General features: G+C 35.4%; 1 protein-coding gene across 1 annotated transcript in view; it reads right to left on the reverse strand.

Annotated features, from left to right (window-relative positions):
* SP3 (Sp3 transcription factor) overlaps positions 1 to 25278 on the reverse strand; it is a 49038-nt gene that overhangs the window by 5785 nt on the left and 17975 nt on the right. Inside the window, exon 2 of the mRNA XM_077751132.1 lies at positions 4046 to 4238. Coding sequence (XP_077607258.1) covers positions 4046 to 4238 — 193 coding nt within the window. The remainder of the gene's footprint in view (positions 1 to 4045; positions 4239 to 25278) is intronic.

Here is a 25278-nt window from a genome sequence, read left to right on the forward strand (position 1 = left end):
ATAGAAAGGAGGGAAGGCATTCCAGGCAGAGGAATAGCATAAGTAAAGACAAGGAGGAGTCATGCTGTTGTCTTAAGGGCAAGGACGTCATAATCTAACACAATTCTAGTTTCTGCTCCAGTCCACCCCCAATGTCTATAACTCTTTTCCAAGAGCTGAGTTGAATGAAACAGGTTTTTCTGGCTCACCTGCAATGCCAAAGTATTAACCAAAGCCAATATTTCCACTTAATTTAGCTTTTAAAATTTATTTTATTCTCACACAGCCCTAAGAAAAAAGAGTAATGTTTGTGGTTATTGGTGTACAAATCAATTTCACATATTGTGTTCACCATAGCAATTTCACAGAGAACCCAATTCAGTTCACTCTTATACTCATGACTTCTTGCCTCTACGCTAAGCATACCACTCACATGAATCAATGTGATTTTATAAACTCGTAAGTGATAAATACTTTACTAACTTAGCAAAATTTAGCTTGAGAGCACTAACAATGCACAAGACTGTAACAAATTATAGCAATGAATCTGGGTTCTCAAAGAACCAAAGAGCCCGGGAAAACTATTTTCAATTGAATTATAAGAAAATGAGCAATACTGTTCAAAAATGGGACAGGCATCTAAGAAGAAGAAAAAAAAAAAAGGTGGGGCCAGGGATGCACATAAATATACCTAACTTAAGGGAAAAGCCTAACACCCAGGTTCAAATTTCTATTTAAAAAGGAAATTTTATTCAAGATAAGATCTAGATATGCTAGATATGGATTTACAGTATGTGATGTTAAGGAAAAGAACTTTCTCAATAAATAAATATAAAAGTAATAATAAAAGATTTAGCCATAAATTTTCTTCTTGATTTACATAATCAAACCACTAACACCTATTATACAACCTAGAAAAAAACAATTTTGAGTTTCTATTCTTGATTACCTAAACTTGTTCTCAAAAATTTAACAATGCTAGCCAAGACAGAGTGACACAATAAATAAAGTTAAATTCTCAAGAAAAGTGAAGTAAATCAAGTACTTTCTTTTGCTTGGGATGGGAGAAATGGGACACCAACCAAAATGCTGACAAATTTTGCAAAATAACTTAATTTTTAAATTACTTAAATATAGACTGATGTCTAATCCACACAAACCTGACATAACAATAATGCTTTTAGAATTTATTCTACTTTATTAAAATTACTTGCCTCTTCCTCTAGAGTAAAAAGTTTGAGGGATGGGTCTCCTTAATATTGGTTAAATACCCAGATGAACACAATTTTTAAATGTTTATATTTTACACCTTGCTCAAGAAGGTAAACAAAATTTTGTTCTCTGAATATGCCACTTTATATATGTGTATCTTTAAGAATATAGCTGAGGGGAAAAAAGCCAATATTCTAAAATTTTTGAAGTACTGCCTACCTCACCTTTGCAGAACACTTTGAAATGTTCTGGATTTACTATAGGCATGCTTCTATTAATTAGGTGCAACAACTATCAAAGACATAATTGTGTCTATCGTGTATAAATTAGTTGAAGGTTGTTCAAATGAGCTCTAAGAAACTATACAGTTTTTTTCTTAAGAACTTCCATTTTGATGCTTAGAATAAGTTTAAAAACCGAACTCACAAAAGCTTTAGAAAAAATAAGTCTTTTTATATAAGGTATTTCATAAAAGCTGATTAACTAAAATTTCTGTGCATAAAACAAAAGTTTGCAAACTTCTAAGTGGTGGAACCCTTACTTTTATGACAATGCATTATACAAACCACTGATAACGTTGAAAGGCAATGTAAAAGTAGGAAAGAGTATCAGCATATATGACAGTTAAAACACACAAATTAACAGATTCACAAAAGACATTCACAAAAGAAATTTTAAAATGGTAAAATAACATACTAAAAATGTTCAATCTCACAATGTAACAAAAAATATACTAAATGAAACAATAATGAGGAATTATTTTTCATATCAGACTTTAAAGGGTACTTAAAAATTATGAAATCTATTGTTGGCAAGGGTGTGGGAAAGCAGATACTTTCATACACCACTGGTAAGAGTATAGCTTGAAACAGAAAAGAAGACAATTCCCTTTGATCCAACAATTTCACTTCTGCCAACATACAGTGATGAAGTGCTCGCTTCGGCAGCACATATACCAACATACAGTGATGAAGTAATCAGACAAATGTGCAAAAACGTATGTGTCAAGATTAGAATGACAACAACAAACTCTTAAAAAAGATGTTAAATTCTTACGCATCCATACAATAATATTACCAGCCATTAAAAAATTGATGTAGACTCTATACAGACTTGGAAATATGGTCACAAAAATTTTCAAAATAAGAGAAGACATGTAAAACAGTGAGAATGATTCCACTTTAAAAGATACGTAAAGTCTGAAAGGATATATACAAAAATGTTATAATGGTTATCTTGATGTGGGGTGGGGTAGAAGTTTGGAATTCTTTTAATATTCTTCTAGATTTCTGAATTTTTATGAGCACATATTAGTTTAATAAACACAAATCTAAAGGAATATAATTTTCAAGAAAATGCATTAAGTAAAACATAGGCCAGAACTTGACCCTCAATTAGACTGGACTTTCATGAACAATTTATCTTGAAAGTTCCTCTAAAAAGGAAGTAAATTTCAGAAAAGTTATTGCCTAACCAAACTTATTTAAATTGACCAAAACATTTCAAAGAATAAATAAGATTTCCAACAAATAATTACCAGTAAATACAAATACCTCAGGATCCAATATAGAAGCAAATCCACTCAGGAGACAGTAAGTACAGTTTAGTGGTTAATGCTCTGGAGTAAGAAACTGGGTCCAAATGCCAGCTGCATATTGCTCTTAAGAGTCATTCAACCTCTCTGTGCCTCACTGATAAGACTGTCTAACATCTAAAACTCAGTAAGCCCTCAATGTTAGCTGTTATTAGTCATTGTTACCATCATTGTGAATGGGCTGGCCAATGTACAAATCAACTAATAACACCAACTTGAAGGCAGACACGCTCTATTTCTATTAGCTCAAGCTCATTAACTGCATTAATAGTGTATTTTGTCTACTTAAACAGTGTATTTTTGAGAGAGATGTGTTAAGGCTTTTCACTATGACTAGGGATTTTGATCAGTATGTTGTCAGAGTCCTATCAGTTTCGGCTCTATGTATATTTCAAATTTATGGGGGAAAGTATCATTAACTATTAAATCTCCTTTGATGAAAACTTCCTATGATTAAGAAACCTACCCCTATTTAATCATTTGATGATTTTCACCCTGATTCTTCACTGTCTGATAGTAACAGTGCTATTCAAGTTTTCTTGTTAACATTTGCCTAATCTTTTTCCACCCCTGTATCTTTAACATTCCTGTGCCAATTTATTTGAGATGTTCCTTATAATTAACGTAAGGCTAGATTTTGTTTTTAAAATACAATCTCAGTTTCCAGGTCTTAATTATTAAGCTTAACCCATCCACATTTAATATAATCAGTGATCTATTTTTGAGTTTTTCCTGTCATGTTATTCTGTCTTAACATTTATTTTTTTAAAGTACTGAATTAAAATACTACATTTCCACTTTCTTAAAAAATTCCATCATTAAGGCTTATTATTCATTTCTGTTGAAAATAGAAAATGTTTATGCTTACAACTATTTCTGAAGTTCTTATTTTTATATAACTGCCATTCTCAAGCTAAAAATCAACTTTTTATCTGTATTTAGGCAAATCTCATTGCTGGTTTGCAAATAGGCTAATTTCTCATATGGGTCTGTTAAATGGCATCTGTTACATTTCTTTTTTAAGGCAAATTAAGTAACTTTAGTTTTAAAAATGGCATTTTAGATCTTTAAAAAAGGCATTCTATCTTATATATTTTGTTCCCTAACTTTTTCTGCCACACTCATACAGACATACACACAAAATGATCATGTAATGAGAAATTTCCCATAATTAAGTGATACGGCATGCAGTATTTCAAAAATTAGGGTGATGAATATTAGTAGTGCTAAAAAAAAAGAGTATGTTTCATGTGTGCATACCTCCCACCACCTTCTTTACAGTTGGGACAGGTGCAAGCTACCCTCCGAAGTCTTTTTCCTTCTTGATGTTGTTGGTCCCCTTCTTCATCTACCACCTGTACTCTTAAGTGTGTTAGATCATTGGTATTCAATGTAGAATCACCACTGAGCTGCCACTCTTCAGGATCAGGTTCTTCTTCCTTGATCCTAATATCTAAAGAAAAAAGCAAATACAGATGAGAAGCAGCCCACTGGCCCAAAAAGCATGAGATGTGAGCCTCTCTAAGATAAAATGAATACTATGTAAAAGTCAAAAATCATGTCTGTGGAACATAACCATTGGTCCTAGACATAATCATTGGTCCTTATTTCTATCTTATTCTAAATATCAAAGAATTCAGCCAAAAAGAGAATAAAGCCAGCATGAGAGCATGCTTTTTCAAAGATATATTAAGAAAAACAAGTAATTTTCATATGTGGAATTTAAGATACAAAACAGATGAACATAAGAGAAGGGAAGCAAAGATAACATAAGAACAGGGAGGGGGACAAAACATGAGAGAGATGCTTAAATACAGGGAACAAATAGGGTTGCTGGAGGGGCTGTGGGTGGGGGAATGGGCTAAATGCGTAAGGGGCAGTAAGGAGGACACTTGTTGGGATGAATACTAGGTGTTATACATAGGGGATGAATCACTGGAATCTACTCTTGAAATCACTATTGCTCTATGTATGCTAACTAACTTGGATGGAAATTTTTAAAAAAAAAGAAAAAAAGTAATTTTTTTTGAGCAAGCTAAGGCTAAGTCATAAGCAATCTGAAACTTCAATTTTATACTGTTCAACTAATCAAAGAATCCAACAGTCAATTCAGATTGGAGCAAATTCTAAAACCTTAACCACTTTTTCACAACCTGTATCAATCAATCATCCATATCTATAGGTACTATGTAAATGCAAGAGAAGGGGTCATTCACTTGAAACTGGTACTCACAAATCTAACCTTTAAATTAAGTCATCATTACTAAAGTATCTATAGTGGCCACAACATCACTATGGAAGGAGACAGAAATAAGAGAGATAGTTTCTATTTTCAAGGAGTTTTATTACAACCCAGAATGGAAAACAAAATAAGGATGCAATGGTAAGGAAGAGTGGACATAGCAGGAAGTGTCATTTTCTCAGCAGAGCCAAACATCTTTACATCGATAATGATACATCATTTTCTACATGAAAACTAAGAGGTTTATCATCTCAGAAAACTTTTTTAAAGAAACAATACAGGCTTTAGAAGAAACACTGAATATAACCATCTTTGGGTAAAACAAATTCTCAGATTTTTATTCTGATTTATGTAAGCTAAAAATCTTAATGGAAACTTATTTAGATCCAAATTAGTCACTGATAATTGGGGCAAAAATAGCTTTAAAAAATCAAATGTGCCTTGCAACTCCTGAATTTAAATTAACAAAAACTAGACTGTATAACCAACAACCAAGAAAAATGCCTCAAACGGTTTTAAACTAGTTTATTTTATCAGAATAACCATAACAAAGTACGGGGGGCGGGGGTAGAGAAGAAAGGGAAGCATGGCCTGTGCAAAACAGGGTAGACAGTAGTACCATTCACCGAGACAGGAAATGCTGGAGAAAGACCAAGTAGAGTTAAAGGACAGTTAAGGAGTTCAAGGTTCAAGACTATGGAGGCTAAACAAGTACTAAAGCGGGACCTACACCTTTAGAGCTCAAAAAAGAGGTAAGTGCTGGAGATACAGAAGTTATCAGTATATATATAGTGATGGAGTTGATCCAAATAAATAGTTTAGATCACTCCATGACTATAAATAGGAAGAGAAAAGAAAGTAGCCAGTGAGGAATACAAACATTTAAGGGAACAGGCAGAAGGGGAGGAACCTGCAAGGAAATTAGTATCCAGGAAAATGTGCTACATCAAAGAAAGGAAAGAATGTGTTTTAAGTAAGAAAGGAAGTGGTCAACATCAACTACTGCAAATAAATTAAGAAAGAAACACAGAAAGTGGGCAAGAAGTGAGAATGTGTTTAATAACACGTACAGATACGTTTTTCAAAAAGTCTGGTTTGAAAGAGAGACAAAAATAAACAACAGAAGCTTAAGAGGACCAAAGACGAGAGTTAAGGGGAGACTGTTTTGTTATATTTTTAAAGGCAGGAAAAACTTGAACATGATTAAATCCTTATGAGAAAGATCCATTACAGAGAGACTGGTTGAAAACACAAGGTTTTGAAAACCCTAAAAAGTGAGGAGGGGATGATGAACAACAGAACTTACAGGTTTAGCTGATGGAGCGCAGCCCCAACTCCATTACATGAGGTAAGAAAAGATACAAGCACATTCATTCATCCCAGAAGGAATTAGCTGCTATGTGCCATGAACTATGCTAGAATCCAGATGCAGAGAGAATGCGATGGCTGGAAATTGAAGGAAAATTGGTTTCTATTTTCCTCAGTAAAAAAGAAGAATTACATCATATATAAAATTCCTCCAAATACACAACATAAATGCGTGTTGACCTCTCTGTTCCTTTAATCAGATGTCCATCTGCATCATTATGACCAGATATTTAAGTACTTGCACAAATATTGCATAATACTAGCTTTATAAGTTAAATAAAAGACCTAGTACATGGATACCACATATCCAGAGTACAGTACGTTTGAAGTCCACAAAATGAGGAATTTTATCAGATGTTTTTAAAGCTGCTCATCTTGTATTATTTGTGACAAGGCAGCAGGTAAAAAGGAGGACAAAACACTAATATCAAGGATGGATAAGGCAGTCTAGAGAGACAGAAGATTTAAAGACACCAAAGAGAACAAAAAACGCAATTGATAAAAGAGGGCAAGAATGAAATGCAACTTGACTGAGGGGATGAAGATATTATAGCACATTCCTGCCCCTATTGCTAGTTCTCTTACTGCAATCTACAAAATAGGTTTAAACATTGTGTCATGGGCATAAATACTCACAATTTAGTGTCCTTTCTTACTGAATCTGAATACTATACAGGCAGTAAAACTTAACATGTAAATTGAACACATCCTGTCCACCAACCAAACCTTCTCCTGTCATCCCTTTAGTTGATAGCATTATAAGCCACTTAATTTTTCGAACTACCAACTGTAGGTGAGTTCTGTCAGTCCATTCCCAGCCTCTCATCTCCCTCTTTTGCTAATCCATCTTCTCCACAGCTTCTAGAATGTTCTTCTTACATAAAAATTTAATGGCATCACTTTCCCTACAACCACACTTACACTAATTCTCTGTTTTTCTACAGTATAAAGACCATACTCATTAACCTGGTATTCAAGAATGTTCTTAACCTGGTTCCAACCTGGTCTTCCAAGTTTCACTATTAAAAACACTGAAATTCTCAGGGCTCCTGGGTTGGTTAAGCAGTTGGCTTAACCTGGCTTAGTTGGTTAAGCAGCCCACTCTTGATTTCAGCTCAGGTCATAATCTCGTGGTTCGTGGGATCAAGCCCCACATCAGGCTCTGTGCAGACAGTGTGCAGCCTGCTTGGGATTCTCTTACCCACCCCCTCCTGCACCTCCTCCACTTGCACTCTCTCAAAATAAACAAACATTTAAAAAAAAAAAACCACTCAAATCCTCACCATTTTCAGAAAACATGCCCTTTCTCAATGTCACTCCCTCGTGTGTGTATCTTGCGTAAACTGTTTTCCATCTCTTCCCTTTTTCATCGAACTAACCTCTATTTATACTTCAAGGCTAGGTCAAATGTCATCTCTTTTACATATGTTTACGGTAGATTATATTTATTGGCTCATACATTCCTTTAGATAATAAGTGGTTCACTCCAAAGTGCTCAGAAAATAAAATTTGACTAAATTAACAAAACTTCCCTAAGGAGGAACTTCCAATATAGGTAATAATCTACCTGGAAAGACTTTGCCCTCTACTTTTCTGTTTCTTCTATCTGCAAATAATACATAAAGAGAAGATTTTTTTAATAAGATTAAAAGTCATTTCATAGGGAAAGGACCAAAAGGTGTTCACTAAAAATAACAGATTAACTGCCTAAAAAGTGTTACACCAATTTTTAAATCACTGCTCATATATAATCTGGGGTATTTTAGAATCTTAATGATAAAATTAATTAATCCAATAAATCAGAAATAATTCCCCTTTGCTAACTGCATATCAATTTAATTACAGACACCTTAAAAATAAGTCTCCAGTACTAGGCAGTCAAGGTTACAGCTTCCTCAATAGCTTAGTGTAGATAATAGGAAAATATTTTTTACTGTGCTCTCTATTAATGTCTTACATGAGGTACCTAACTATTCTTAGAAATCTATTCATAAGGCTCAGAGGAACAGGAAGTAATAATCCATCAAAATGGACCATACAAGTATGAAAAGGTACCCAATATTATTAGGTATCAGGAAAATAAAAAGTAAAATCACAGTGAGATATGTGCCTGCCACCATGATGGCTAACATTCAAAACAAACCAGGCCAACTGTTGGCAAAGTAGTGGAACAACTAAAACTCTCTCATACTGCCAGTGGGTGTATAAACCAGCATAACTTTAGAAAACCTTTTGACCACGTCTTTTAAAACTAAACCTATGCAGACACACCTGAGTGGCTCAGTCAGTTAAGCTCAGGTCATGATCTTACGGTCTGTGAGTTTGAGCCCCACACGGGGCCCTCTGCTGACAGCTCAGAGCCTGGAGCCTGCTTTAGATTCTGTGTCTCCCTCTCTCTCTACCCCTCCCCCACTCATGCACAGTCTGTCTCAAAAATGAATAAACATTAAAAACACTTTTTTAAACAAAAAAAAACCACCTAAACTTACACATACCCTATAAACCAAGCAATTTCATTCCAACAGAAATGCATACAATTCCACAGAAAGTATAAAATTTCACCCTAAAACAATTTCAATATCCACTTGTATCAGAATGGAAAATAAATCATGATATATTCATTCATATGGCAAAATATATTAAAACAATGAAAATTAACCTATATGCAACAGGAATGAATATCAGAAACAATTTTAAACAAAAGCTCGCATTCTCTCTCTCTCTCTCAATTCCATTCATATAAAGCTTAGAACATAGAACAGGTAAAGCTACTCTATGGTGACTGCCTACTTTTAAGAGGAGTAACAACCGGGTATAAGGAGACTGCTGGTTTGTTGATAATGTCCTATATTTTGATCTGAGTAATTTTTCCTGGGTATTCATTTTATGAAAACTCATCAAGGTATACACATATGATTTTACATTTTTCTGCATGTATATTATACTTCAATATAAGTATTTTTCTAAATAAAAAAATTTTTTGAGTACTTAGGAATTCTGTGTCAATCAACTTCTTTTGTTGTGGCTTCATCTCTAGTTCCTATATAATCAATTAACACCTTCCCCCAACACAGGATTTATTTTTTTTTTAATGTTTTATTTATTTCTGAGAGAGCGAGCATGAGCAGGGGAGGTCAGAGAGAGGGAGACACAGAATCTGAAACAGGATCCAGGCTCTGAGCTAGCTGTCAGCACAGAGCCCAACGCAGGGCTTGAACCCACAAACCGTGAGATCATGACCTGAGCTGAAGTCAGACGCTCAACTGACTGAGCCACCCAGGTACCCCCCGCCAACATAGGAATTTAAAACAAAACAAAATCCTTAAAACAAAACAAAATCCTTAAAAGATGAGTGTGCTCTAAAAATTAAGTCCATAAATTGAAGTTTAGAATATGTTATTCACTCAACAAGTATGTGAGTGACAACAATGTGCCAGGCACTGTTGTAGGTTCTAAGGATAAAACAGTTAACAAGAGTTATGGTCTTACCTTTATTAAGTTTCCTGTTTAGTTGGGATAAGACAGAACAATTAAGTAAATACACAGCATTTTAGGTGACAAAGTGTTATGGGAATGATAAAGAGAGACAGGAAGTGCAAGGAGTGAAGTACTGACTGTTTTAAATAGAGAAGAAGGTCAGAGAAAACTGCCTAGAGGCAAAGGATGAGAAAGGTGGAAGAAAGTATTCTGGGCAGAAGGAAAATCAAGTTGGATGCATGCCTGGTGTATTCAGGGAAAAGCAAGGAGGCCTGTGTGGCTAGAATGAAATGAATATGGCTAAAGTGCAGTAAGAGACAAGATCACAAAAGTAAAAATGTGGAAGAGGAGGAGAGAAGATCATATATGATGCTACACACTGCATATTACCTCAAAGACCAGGGAAGCCACCAAGGCATTAAGAGTAGAAGGGTGATATAATTTAAATTACATTTTACTAAAATAAATTCAGTATCACTTTGGATGCTGCATTAAAGAGACTACTGGGAACAAGAGCATAAGTAGGGAAATAAATTAAATTAGGAAGCTAATATATAATTATCGAAAAATGATAGTGGCCTAACATTAAGGTGTTAATGAGGAAGTAGTAAGGATTGGCCAGTCAGGAAGAGTCCATGACATGTGCTAACAACCTGTTTAGTAACAGTTTTTTTTGTGAGGTGTGAGAACAAGGAGTTAAAAACAATTCTAAGGTTTTTTGTGCTATGTAATAAAAGAGATGGAGATGCCATTAACTGAGATAGGGTAGACTGGAAGTTGAAAAGATTGTGGGATGAGGGTGCCAATGAGGGGCCCATTTTTTGATATGAAAGTTTGGAGGCACCTATGAAATAACTAAATGATGATGCTAATCAGGCAGTTGATGGGTCTGGAGTTCAGGCAAAAGTATGCCCTACAGATATAAATTTGGAGATCATCAGCATATACAGTTGATTGTTAAGAGTGACCTGGAATGGAGTACAGGTAAAGAGAAACCCTGGAGCCTTCAACGTTAACAAGAAGACATTAAAAGGAACCAGCCAGAGACATGAGGAAACTAGTGTCCAGAAAGCAAGTGTAGCAATCACTTCAAGCACACAATCATAGGTGTCAATGCTTGGTGAGTCAAGTAAAATGAAGACTAAGAAATGACTCTGGGATGTTAAAATGTGGTAATCGCTGGTGATCTTGACAAAAACTGTTGCAGTAGAGAAGTTAGGACACAACCCTGCGTAAAGTAGATTCAAAAGAATGAAAGATGAATTGTAAACAAGTACATACAACCCTTCCCAAGAGTTCTGCTGGGAAAGCAAGCATTCTAAGAATGTTACTGAAGTTCCTAAGCTAGCCAACAAAGGCAGATTTAACATGTCTAGTAGCAAATACATGTATTAATATATACTAGCAATATAAAAAATGAATATGCTTAAAAAATGTGTTTGTTTAAACAGGACTTTGGGTACATAAGGAAAAACAAATTTAAATGAAAAAAATAATTAGGCAATAGAAATAGAAATTCTCAAAGAGGGGTACCTAGGTGGCTCAGTTGGTTAAGCATCTGACTCTTGATTTTGGCTCAGGTCATAAGCTCATGGTTGGTGTGATCAAGCCCCACATCGGGCTCTGTGCTGGCAGCATGAAGTCTGCTTGGGATTCTCTCTCTATCCCCCTCTCTCTCTCCACCCCTTCCTGCAGGTGCTCATGTGCCGGCTTTCTCTTCATCTCAAAATAAACATTAAAAAAAAAACTTTATAATAAACAGCACTATTTTAAGTTTATTTACTTATTTTGAGAGAGAGAGTGCAGGCAAGCAGGGGAAGGGCAGAGAAAAGGAGAGAGACAATCACAACGGCTGGAACTCCTGGACACCGAGTTCATCACCAGGGCCAAAATCAGGAGTCAAAGGCTTAACTGACTAAGCCCAGGTGTCCCGATGGCGCTATTTTTTTAAATTATATTTACTCTCTACCTCAGAATGTTTAAATTTCCTTTTCATCTGGCTTGGTATATGGCAGTATTGTCTCACATTTATGGTTATTTTCACAACCTACCATAATAAAAAAAAGTTAGCAAGAGGGATACAGAAAAGAAAAAAATTATCTGGGCAAGAATTGAAAGAAGAGAGAGGGAAACAGACTTAAATGATGAAATATACACACATACAATATACGATCTGGTTATGCAGACTAATTTTCATGCATAGCCAGTGGACAAACATAAAACTGAAAGAAAAATATAGCTTAACATGTTATTAATACAGTTTAAGTATGAAAATACCAAAAAAGGAGAAAAGATGTGATAGAAGTAAAAGTCTCCTGGGGTACAGAAGTGTGGTGAGGTTTTATATAAAACCAATTTCCCATAGCCAAATAGCACTACTGACAAAGAGGTTGGCTGCAGGGCACCTGGGTGGCTCAAGTGGGTTAGGCATTCTACTTCTAGTTCTGGCTCAGGTCATGATCTTACAGTTTGTAGGTTTGAGCTCCACATCAGGCTCTGTGCTGACAGTACAGAGCCTGCTTGGGATTCTCTCTCTCCCTCTCTTTCTCAAAACAGGAAAGAAGCAAAGAGGGAAGGGAGAGAGGGTGAAAAAGAGAGGGGAGGGAAGAGGCAGGGAGGGGACTGAGGGAAGGAACGGAGGGAGGGAGGGAGGGAGGGAGNAAGGAAGGAAGGAAGGAAGGAAGGAAGGAGGGGAGTAAGTTTGGCTGCTTTTGTGGATTAGGAAGATAAAGCCAGCCAGTGATGTCCAAATCTTTCTGATTGTTTGGCCCTATTAGTAAAGCTGTGAATATGCACCCCATAAATATTAAGTATATACACTCTGATAAAAAAATATTAGAAAACAAATACATATAGGAGATTAACAATTTTAATTTTATTGTTAACTATGACAGTTCAGTATTAAAAAGTCACGACAAAATATTCAGGGCAAGATTCGATGTTATCAATAGCAGACAGAAAGTGACTACTCTGCCATTTTCTTGTTGTTCAGTGATACTTGCATTTTCTTTTCTACTCAAACCATGGCTTCTTTACACAGACATTAAAGACACTTGTTCACTTTAAAGATCATTTAGTTAAACCAGAAAATATAAACTCATTCAATTCAAGCATATATAAACAGCAACATGCGGCACCGTGCTAAAATTAAGTAAAAAGAGAGGGAGTGAGCAGGCATATCATATGTAACAAAACACCACTGACATGGAATTAATGAAGGCACCAATGGTAATCTGTATAATCAATATTAGTTAGGCATTAATAATTCAGGACATGCCTAGATTACTATTAAAAATATTACCAGAATATGCTAAATGCTTTCTCCTAAGACTAATTATTTATCAATAGAGCTAACAGAATATTTAAGATACATTCTTAACTGGCTTATCAAGTCTGGAATATGCATATTTAATTTAAATAACTAACACTAGATAAATATGAATTAACATACTGTTGATAATATGAGATATTCTCCTTTATCAATAGCATATCATTAGGATTTTTGTTGTTCTTATCAAAGGCTTTCATATTCTCTGCCTTCAATTTTTTAAGCCCTGATGAAATTACTTCATTTGATTCTAAAGTTTATTTTATTTACATTTTACCTTTAATCAGTTTCACCTGCCATAAAAAAAAAATCACCTGAACAGAATTATAGAATAATCCTACAAGATCTCATATATTATTTTAATTAGACTTTCACATTCGTAAGTATTCAGATTCCTAAGGATATGTGAGAGCTACCAAGTCTCTTTTTCCAATTTTTCTCCCAAGGAAATAGTTCTAAACCACAGACACTGATTCTTAGAAATGTTAACTTTGCTACTCTACTCAACAGAAGTTAACACGTTAGGGGAAAGTTTTAAAACCAAATTTTATTGCTTTACCTATTATAAACAAAATATATGTACATATATTATCTGTGCTTTAATATGAAGCAATCTCTTTCCCACAAATCCTCTCTCTCTAGATCTGGATCATTATTCTTCTATGACTGCTCCCTTTCCTGTATTTAAAATTAATCTTTAGGGGCGCCTGGGTGGCTTAGTTGGTTAAGCGTCTGACTTTCGCTTAGATCATGATCTTGTGGTTCATGGGTTCGGGCCCCGCATCGGGCTCTGTGCTGACTGCCAGCTCAGAGCTTGGAGCCTGTTCCAGTCTGTGACTCCCTCTCTCTCTGACCCTCCCCTGCTCACGCTGTCTCTCTCTCTCTCCTAGAAATAAATAAAAACATGAAAAAAAATTAAAATTAATCTTTAATTTCATCTCTACTAATCTTTTTCAAATCCTCCTTCTATTTTTTTATAGCAGTTTTCAGAATTATCTTCAAAGCTTTTCTACCCAGTTAGAGATTATACAACAGCATTATTCATCCTAGCAAATATAGACAATACAAGTTTTTATAGGATATATACACACACAGATGTAAACAGAATTAGAAATAACTGATTTTCTTTCTTTCTTTCTTTTTATTTCTAAGAGAGAGAGGCAGCGCGAGCAGGGAGGGTCAGAGAGGGAGGGAGACACAGAATCCGAAGCAGGCTCCAGGCTCTGCGCTAGCTGTCAGCACAGAGCCTGATGCGGGGCTGGAACCCACAAACCGTGAGATCATGACCTGAGCCGAAGTCGGATGCTTAACCGACTGAGTCACCCAGGCACCCCTAGAAATAATTGATTTTCTAATATGCCTTATAGAAGACTTTACTTTATAGCCATACCACAAATAGATGAGAAAAAGGCTATGTGACTTGCAATTAATACACTGTAAATAGTAAAAAATTAACTTCACTTTATTTAATCTGAAGTTCTGGATAAATCTCTGTTAAGGGAACAGTGTTCTATCAGATGATAACACTTAAGACTTACTCCTTGTCAGACACGACTGTAAGCACTTTATATTCCTCTACCTTCTAGAAAAAAACCAAACATCAGTAGTTTTAAGTAGTTAGAAGTCACATAATTGAAAATGGACGGAGTCAGAACATAAGAAAAAAATTATGCAAAACATACTCCAAATATTTCTAAAACTCAGTTCTCTACCAAGGTTAGTTCCCAGGAAAAGTGGCTTAAGTAAGTTAGCCTCCCTACATATGAATATGTAACTTTAACTGGAGCTTCATCAAATGAAATTAATGTGACTTTTAAAATCTGGGGAAGATAAAGAAAATGTTGTATATACCTACAATGGAATATTGTACAGTCTTGGGGGGGGGGGGGGGGGAAATCCTGTCATGTGCTACAACATGGATGTTTGAAAACATTTTATGTCAAGTGAAATAAGCCATTCACAGAAAAACGAATGCTGTAGGATTCTACTACTATGAAGTATCTAACATAGTCAAAATCACAGAAACAATGTAGAAAGGTGGTTGCTAAGGGAGAGGGAAGATGGGAAATGGATACAGAGTATCAGTTTTACAAGAGGAAGAGTTCTAGAGATCTGTTGAATAACTTGTCCAGTATTAACTACAAAACTCTACACTTAAACATGGTTAAGATGGTAAATTTAATGTGTTATGCTTTTTACCATAATTTTAAAAATCTGGAAAAATCTTCCCTGCTGCTTCCCACCACAGAGGACTTCATTTGAGGAACCTCACAGAAAAAATCTTCAATGTCACAATAAGAAGTTCGGAATAACTGTAAAGGATACACATCAATATTAAGATAGTATTGCAGACAGTACTCCTTCGTAAGGCTCCTCCCTTCCCCCGTAAGTTTTAGAGACTAGTTTTCCTTTCTCCCTCAGGTAGGAAAAGACTACTTAAAAGTTACTGTAAAGCTTAAAAAAGAAAAAAAAAGGAAGAAAGAAAAAATGAAAGAAAGTTGTTCTCTACCACTTCCCCAGGTTAAAATACCAAAAAGGATGACAGTCTCCAATAATCCTTGACTGCTAAGAAACACCAAGAAAGGGATTTGTTATAAGCAGTTAACCTAACTTTTACTATTCAGATCCTAATAGTACCAAACATTCACTCTAAGAGTAGGTACAATTTTTGGAGACAACTGAAGATGATCTGAAGTCACATATTATGAATATATTAAATAATTAAACTGGGAGATAAAACATTGCTCTTTATTCAAAACAAACTGTGACCATAACATAAACTGGATCCTATATAAGTTAACATCCTTACCAACTAAACTTCTAAATATTCTATCCTTGGAAACAACTTCCTAGTCTAAGTATATCACAACAAAATTACACTTAAAAAAATATTTTTCCTTAGTGTAAAAAAAAAAAAAGGGTGTGTGTGAAATCTACAAAAACAGAAATCAGTAAATTATATATGATTCTTTGACCTCACCTCACATAATCCTATTCTCAGTTTTCATGCCACCTACGCAGTAAACCTATCTTCTTCCATGTTCCTATATATGTTTACATTATTCATCAAGAATGCAAAAAAAAGTTCTATACTGATTTTATTATGCATTCTCATTTCATGTTGCAAGAAAACTCTCTTCTAAAATACAAAGTTTGCAATCCTTTCTTAAAATATTTCTTTACCAATATTACATTATATGTGAACTAAAATTTTAAAAAATATCTTTTTAAAAAGTCATTACAGATTTCAGTTATGTTTTTAGATACTGTATAACTTTTTGAAATACAATGGTAATGAATACAGCGTAATATAAACTCATTTTCTCAAATTTAAATAATGTAGGCTCTTTTCATTGTTTTAATTATAAAAACTTTAAAAAATTAAACAGTGAAGAATATTATCTAGTACTTCAATATTTATTTGTATATCATTTTATTTTTGTTAATGTTTATTTATTTTTTAGAGAGGGTGTGCACACGCACCAAGAGGGGGTGGAGCATGGGGCGGGAGGGAGACACAGGATCCAAAACAGGCTCTGCAGTGACAGTAGAGAGCCCCGTTGCAGGGCTTGAACTCACGAATCACGAGATCACAATGTGAGCCAATGTTGGACTTTCAACTAACTGAGTCCCCTCGGTGTCCTTTAAATCACTTTTAAAAATACATCAAAAACTTCTAAATGGAAATCTCTCCAGAAATAATTACACACCTACTTTCTTTAGCAGGAACTTGAAATTATTATTTAATCTTTGTTTAATAACTGCAATTCATTATTAAAATAATTTATGGTATCAGACAAGCCCTAGAACACTGCACTTAAGTCCAGAATTCCAATTTTTTATTTCTTACATCTTTTCTTGCCTTCTTCCCAACTCTAGTGATATCAACTCTCTCCCAAGCTACACAGCCATCATCCTTTCTAATGTGTATCTGCTAACCCAACCTGCAACTTGGAAGTCAGCCAACTTTGTTAAAAATTGTATCTGAATACTGGAAAAATTAGGACTAAAGAATCTGAGGCTTCTCCTAAGAAACTCCAAAAAATATGCCACAGTGCCTAAAAGGACACTATAAACTGTAACTTTGCAGCAGAGAAGATGAGTATGTTGGGTCCCAGGCCTCATATAAGATCAGAGCAATCCCATGAGGTCAGTTTTACATACTGGGGTTCTGACAGCCATACTGCTATCACTATATGGCTAGAAAAAATAATGGTTTGGGTTTTTTTCTCCCTGCCTCCTCATTAAAAAAAAAAAAAAATCCCCATTTAAACAAAACTCCCTTTCCTCAAATGTCTCAGAAATGCCCATTTTTCCCCCTTAAGGATTATTCAACAACACTTTCTGTGGATTTTCAACAATCTTAATTTGAGCTGCTACCATCAGAAGTAGGAAACCACACCACCTATGTACAACTCTAAACAATTATGTTTAGTTGTATGTTACAAGTTTCATTGTTTTTCTATTCTTTCCTTTGTCTTCTACCTAACATCGTCTCTTTGCCATATCACCTATATAAGAGGGCCCTTTGTCATTCTTGGGCTTGGCTATAACATGGAATATAAACCGAAAAGCTGCATCTCAGCAGTTTTAGAATTTGTACATTTTCCTTTGCCCTCAGATTAAAATGTCTTCAATCCAAACATTTAATGAGCGCCTACTCTGGCTCAAATTATAATCTAACACATCAATCAGGACTAGTAAAGTTGTGCTACAGTAATAAACAACTCTCAAACCTCAATGGCTTGACACAAAATTATTTATTTCTCACTAATCTAACATGTCCAATTCAGGTTGGCAGGGGGGACCGGCTTATCAGTCCCTCATGAACCTAAACTCTCTGCCTGACACACACTTCCAAGATTGCCTTGACAAACAAGGTAAAAAGGGATGTGGTAAATCACATCCTGTTTTTAAACTTCAGTTTATTGGCCATAATAAATCATATGGCCACACTTGACTTCAAAAATGACAGGAAAGTCAAGAGAACAGAACTAGACTATTTATGAAGAATCCTGACTCCCAAGTCCCATTTATGGTCAAACATTCAATTCATTCTCCTTCCTAAAAGTGGAATACACCTGTCCCCTTCCTGCAGAAGATGACCTGAAAATTCCATCTAGTAACAGCATCAACACAAAGACCAGGATCTGTGGATGATATGGAAATACTCTATCAGATCCAGAAATAGCTCCTCTTTACAGAAACCTATTTACTAAAACAACAGGTTGTCTACCTCTTCCTACACATAAAAAATACACAATGGTTAGAAGTATAACCATAAAAATGAGGTAAGAACAAGGTAAGTATAACCATTTAAAAAAACACGCATTCAAAAGAAAGGGAACAGGAGAGATAACACTCAGTGGTTCATGGTAATTCATAAAGCCCGTGGAACAGACAGGGGAGGGGCAGGGTATGCTCTGATCACTGGCAGGAGTTTCTCAGCACAATGTTCTCTGTGCCTCTTAGCTCCACCATCCAGGACATTTTTCCTTGTCTATTATCTTGCTCACCACAAGTGAAGGGACACAGAGTGTGCCTCCCCAGCTAAGCAGAATTCTCAGCCTGCTGGTACAAGGTTAAGTGGCAGGGACTAAGAACATTAAATCTCAATCAATTACAATTTTTTCATTCTTTTTTCATCCTTGTGGCTTCTTTGGCTATACAACTCCCCGAAAAACTTAGAAGGCTTCTTATTATGTTTAATTCTAGCCATTTCCAAGTGCCAATATCTAGATCACAGCTTTTTTTGTAGATCTATCTTAGCCTGAAGAGATTTCTTTGCTTACTTGTCTGTGTCTCTCTCTCTACTTAATTGTGAGTACTTAGGGCTTACCTTTACCTGGCTTTAGTAGGGAATCCATACTTTGGTCTCTTTTCCCTAACCAAAACGAATTAGTAGGCTGTTACTCTGAGTCACCTTAATCCATTCAGATATTTTAAAATGGATGATGGTCATAATCTTGTTTAGATCCTTGCCATAAGACTGTTTTAACTATTTTCTCAAAAGGCTTCTCAGTTTCCTCTCCTACAACTGAATGTGAGAAACCAGTTGCTTCTTCCGATCCTACAAATTCCCAAATTTCTTGACTCTTTATAGCTTCTCATTCTTACATGCAAACCAGCCAATCATTTTCTAGCTCATTTCCTTCTTATATCTTGTCAAATGGAGCCAACAGCAGTTAATATACAGTTTGTTTTCCAGCTTCATCCTCTAAAGCTACAAATGTAGTATGTATATTACTTGTCTCCAAGTTATTGCAGGCAACTCTGCACGGCATCTTCCTAGACTCTAGTATCAATTTCCTTGCTGCCTGATCATTGAACCCCATCTGAGGATTTTTCTGTTAGAGCACCCTACTGTATTAATTTTGGTTTAGTCACAATAGGCTACATTGGTGCTGCCCAACAGAATACAAGTCACATATGTAATTCTAAATTTTCTAGAAGCCACATAAAAAAACTTAAAAATAGTGAAATTTTAATGTCATTCAACCCAATATATTCAAAATAATTATAGTTCAACCCATAAACAGTACAGAAATTAACCTATTTGACATTCTTATTTTTTTCCATACTAAATCTTCAAAATCCAGTTTGTATCTTACACTTAATCACATCTGAATTCAGTCTAGCCACAATTTAAGTGCTTAACTGCATCAGAGAGCTAGTGTCTACCACATTTAACCATGCAGGGCAAAATTAAGTTGCAGTAGCAATAGCAAACAAGCAAGCCCTGAAATCTCAGTGGTTTATCTTTTTATTTAGGCCCATCATAGGTCAGCTGAGGGTATACTGCATGCTTTCCACACATAAGAGTCAAGGCTAGCAGAGTAGTCACTATGGTCTATTTGACTGGCCAAAGCAAGCTATACGGCTACACCCAAGTTGGGTGTGCCCAGAAAGAAAACCAGAAACAATAGGTAGATAGTACTCATGACTAGCATCTCCATTTTTTAAATCACATTTTACAACTTTCAAATTACGTCTTCAAGGAATTGGAATTTCACATTTTTCTTCTTCCCCCAATATACACCCACTTCAAAATGCAAAAAGGTGGTAAACTACTTTTCTACTACGAGCCAGTTAAAACAGGAATTCAAGTATAGTTTCTTTACTATGGAACATAATTTTTTCTTCAAAAAGGATTCTGAAGATTTGGTAAAAGCAACTGAAAAGATGTGACTAGAACTCAAATACTCATTTTATTTCACTGTCACAAACAAGCACTTCAAATCTTCTTTAACTTCTTGTGCCAACCCTAAGTGATTACTGCTGCTGAAACAAGTACAAGGCTGCAGGAAAATTAAATGGTAGGAGAAAAGTCACATTCTTCAAAAGTAGGGGGAAAGTAAAATAAGGAGAGAAATAAAGTTATTGAAAATTAAGGATATTTTTCAAAAAGATTTCTTTATGGTCCTTATAAGTTAACTTTCTGCCATTTACCACTATAACATAAAAAAATCAATTGCCTACCTATTTACCAAAATTATAAGGTATTACCTCAAAGCCTAACATTTTATTTTCACAGGTTTAAGGTGAAATCCCCTTCCTCTTATAAATAAATGCTTATATTCTATTCCACCTTCACTTAAGCTTCTAAAGAAAGAATTTCAGCATATTAGAGGACCCAAGATAATGGCAGTTACAAGTAGTAGGTAATAAAAAAAAAAAAAAAAAAAAAGTCTCAAAAGGGGGCNCTTAGGAAATAAATGCACTGGTATAAATGTGGATTGGTTTCATACAGCATTTAATTCCTCCTTAAACCTCCTTAAACAAAATCTTTATCTTGAAGTCTGGTGTTCTAACTTATTAAGAGTCTAGGATAAAATAAGCTCCTTTAACTAAAGCACTGGTGAACACAACCAATAAGCAATCCATGTAGATTCTTTTCTGAAAGGAAATAATCAGACAAAGCCAAATCCCAACCAACAAACTTCCAAAACCAAATCTACAGGGTCCAAACTAAATTTTCTGATGCCAGACAGAAGACAGATAAATACCTGTCCTTCTGCTATCCAAAGAAATTATTACCCACTAAAACCTTATAATCCTATAAGATTATCCTAGAAATTGTAGAAAATATGTTTTTCTGCATGTTTCATGGATGCTAACAAGGCAACTAATTATAGTCCCCATCCCTAAAAATCTCTTGAAAATCTTCCTTTTTATAACTCTTCTTGTTCAGTTTATCTGTTCTACGACTTCATGTCCATCACCTCTACAGAATTTCAGCCCTCCATCTCTACTACCAACAGTCATTTCCACCTAGAACTACAAATTCAATCCATTAAAACTGCTTTCCCTTTGCTTCCCCTAGATCAGTTTCCCTTCCCATCAATGATTATGACTTTTAAAAAGGACTAATCTTTTATTCCCAACAGCGAGTCACCAAAATCCTATGGATTTGTCTTTTGAAATGTCTAGCGTTCTTGCTTCCTTACTCTATTCCTGTATAATTGAAATAGCTTCCTACCTTCTTTAGTGCTAATTTCTTCCCATTCCAATCTATTCTTTTTTTTTTTTTTTTAATGTTTTATTTATTTCTAGGAGAGAGAGAGACAGCGTGAGCAGGGGAGGGTCAGAGAGAGAGGGAGTCACAGACTGAAACAGGCTCCAGGCTCTGAGCTGGCAGTCAGCACAGAGCTCGACGCGGGGCTCGAACCCACGAACTGCGAGATCATGACCTAAGCGAAAGTCGGACGCTTAACCGACTAAGCCACCCAGGCACCCCCATTCCAATCTATTCTTGAAGAAAACCTTCCAAGAACTGATTATTTCATGGTATTCATCTGTTCAAAAACTTTGAAGGGCTCCTTAAGTTAAAACTATTAAAATCCTCACTAGTAGTATAGTGTCCTCCAGTCTTATATAAATGTGTCCTATCAGTCACCAGTCCTGAAACAACACCCCAGCCTTCCCTTCAGCTATTACAGTATTTTCCAAAGTGTTTCTTATAATTAACCCAACAAAATACTAATTTTTAGAGATATATAATCTAAAAAAGAAAAAGGATGCTGCTTCCTTTACTTAATCAAGAGGCTTATATTCCACAGGATTTCTCACAAACCTTACATGTTAAAGAGAATTTCTATAACTTATTTAATAATATCTAATACTATCTCACAAGCCATTTTTTGGGAACTGCTAGGCTATTAAACTGTCTCCTGGAAAGGCTGCCTCTATTCTCTTTTTAATGCTTTTTGCCTTGTTAGTACACATCTTCCTTTCAATTCTCTACGTATACAAATTTAGTTTCATCCATGGAAGTTCTAGAAGGTCTCCGTTCTCTATAAAGTCTTCCCAGACAACTGGAGTCCTCCCTCTTTGAACTTCTACACAATTATCTTTAACCTACAATTATAACATTACATTGATTTATACGGTCAATTGTACATAAGTTTATGTAGTTGATTACTGTTCCATGTCTCTGATTTAAATACCCCCAACAACTCTGTAAGCTTCTCAGAAATACGAAAATATGCATCCTTCTCTTAAAAACCACAAATCAAAATTAAGGGCTATTTGACTTACTTGACTAAATACGGGTGCACTCTAAGAAACTTGTTCAACTCCTCTCTTCTCTCCAACTTTTGAGCCTTAGTTACTATCCCTTTGCCAGAATTTAAACACCAAGACGATTTATAAAAAATATGTCTAGTTTTTCCCTTTAACGTGTAAGAAAAATCAAGAATACGTCATTGTAGTTTAGTATAACTAGCTATTCTTTACATTTAATCAATTATCTTCATGTTAAAGGTGATAAAGCAGGGAAATGGTCTCAACAGTCAAAATCCATCTTCCTGGCTTTCACAGAACCATACAACCTCTTGACACTTATGATACAACCCCATACAAACTGCTACTATGAACAAATCTCACTAACTCAAACACCACAGGGTATTTTAGACACCAAAATTAAAGTCCAATCTTATAGATTAAATTTCTTTTTTAAAAACTTAGCAATCCAAACTGTCCCTTAATAAAAAACAGGAGAGAACAAGACCTACATTTCCAAAAGCTTTAATCTCAAATATATACAAAATTAGAATATAATAAACCCCAATGTACCCCACCATACAGCTTCAATAATCAACTCTAGGACAATTCTGTTTTTCTATATCCATAGTGTTTCCATATTATTTTGAAACAAATCCAAGATATGACATTTTATCCATTTCATCAGTATGCATTGCTCAAAGATAAAGTTACATTTTTAAAATATTTCATGTTATTCTAGAATACATAAAACCTAGAGAGTTAAAAAACAGACTTCAGATGAAGACATTTAATTCTTCTAAATTCCATCACACTCAGGCAAGACTAAATCTAAAATTCCTTTTGCTTCTCTTGGCTTTTTTCTCCACAGGTTTATAGGTTAATTTCTGAAACATAATTCTAAATGTCAAGAGTCTTTAAAAAGCTAAAAATTTAGCACATTTACACAACTCAGAGTGGTATGAAATAAACAGGTACCATAGCTCCCACACATCTCAACAAAGGTAATTGTTTCAGAAGCAAGAAGGCAAAATATACCTTATATATTAACCAGACAAATCTATGTTTATTCTATATCCATTACTGGTATTTGTTCATTGAAGGAGGAGGAGGAGGAAGAGGAGAAGGGAGGAGGAGAAAAGCAGAGGTAAAAATGAGTAAAGAAACAGCTGCTGAATTCCAAAAGGAGACAAACACATTACCTATAATACAGAGCAAGGGAAATGGGTGCTATTAAAACAAGCAGTAATTTAAAGGAGGCAGGAGGCCGAAAAGGCTTTGGGACAAGGTAGCATCTAAGCTAAGTCTTTAAAGATGTCAACTAGAAGGTCACTACTCTCTGCTCCTAAAGTACTATCAGTTCAATATTAGTACATCATTTGCCACATTATATTACAATCTTCTGTATGTCTGCTCACCCAATGATTCTCAAAGGGAAGAAGAGGAGTCCTGCCCTCGCAAGGACATTTGACAATGTCTGAAGCCATTTTTTATTGTCATGATTGTAAGGTAGGGAGTGCTACTGGCATCTAGTGGGTAGAAGTGAAGGATGCTGTTAAATATCCTAAAAGGCACAGGATATCCCCCACAACAAACCATCAGCAGGCCCAAAATATCAATGCTATCGCTATTGAGATACCTTGGTTTAACCTGTTAGACTGTGAAAACTTTAGTGCATCTTTGTATCCCCAGCATCTGGCAAAGCAGGAATTCTGTAATTATCAGTAGACTCAACAGACCTCAATTTAAAGGTAATGGAATACAATTTTACATATCAATTATACCTTAATACAGCTGAAATAAAATAAAGACAACCGAAAAGCCAATGAAAATTTTAAGGAAAGCAAGAGCAAGACCTGTCTTTATTTTCTTATTTTTATTTTTTAATATTTGTTTATTTTTGAGAGAGAGCGAGAGAGCGAGCAAGCATGCAGGCAGGGGAGAGGCAGAGACAGAGGGAGACACAGACTCTGCAGCAGGCTCTAGGCTCTGAGCCATCAGCACAGAGCCCAATGTGGGGCTTGAACCCACGAACTGTGAGATCATGACCTGAGACGAAGTTGGACATCCAACAGACTGAGCCACCCAGGTGCCCCCAGCATGACCTGTCTTGAGGGAAGAGAACTTATGCAGAGAAAATACTGGAACAACTTTCAGTATCTTCCAAAATTTAAAATGCATATATTATAAGGACGCCTGGGTAGCTCAGTTGGTTAAGCATCTGATTCTTGATTTTGGCTCAGGTCACAATTACAAGGTGATGAGATGGAGCCCAGGCTCCATGCTGGACATGGGGCCTGGTTAAGATTCTCTACCTCTGCCCCTCTCCGACTCTCCTCTATACTCTCTCAAAAAATAAAATAAAATACATTTACTGTAACCTCTAATTTAGGAATTTTGCTTCTAGATATGTATCTTTCAGATATATATACTTCTCTAAAGGAAAGAANATATATATATATGAGGATATTCACCACAGTATTAGCTGAAATATGACTGAAAATAAATACCCATCAATAACAATCTTATTTTATAAATGACAAGATATTTGCTCAACAGAATACTGTTATTGCCATT

This window comes from Crocuta crocuta, unplaced genomic scaffold (assembly GCF_008692635.1).
Source record: "Crocuta crocuta isolate KB4526 unplaced genomic scaffold, BGI_CrCroc_1.0 scaffold219, whole genome shotgun sequence".
Classification (NCBI taxonomy): domain Eukaryota; kingdom Metazoa; phylum Chordata; class Mammalia; order Carnivora; family Hyaenidae; genus Crocuta; species Crocuta crocuta.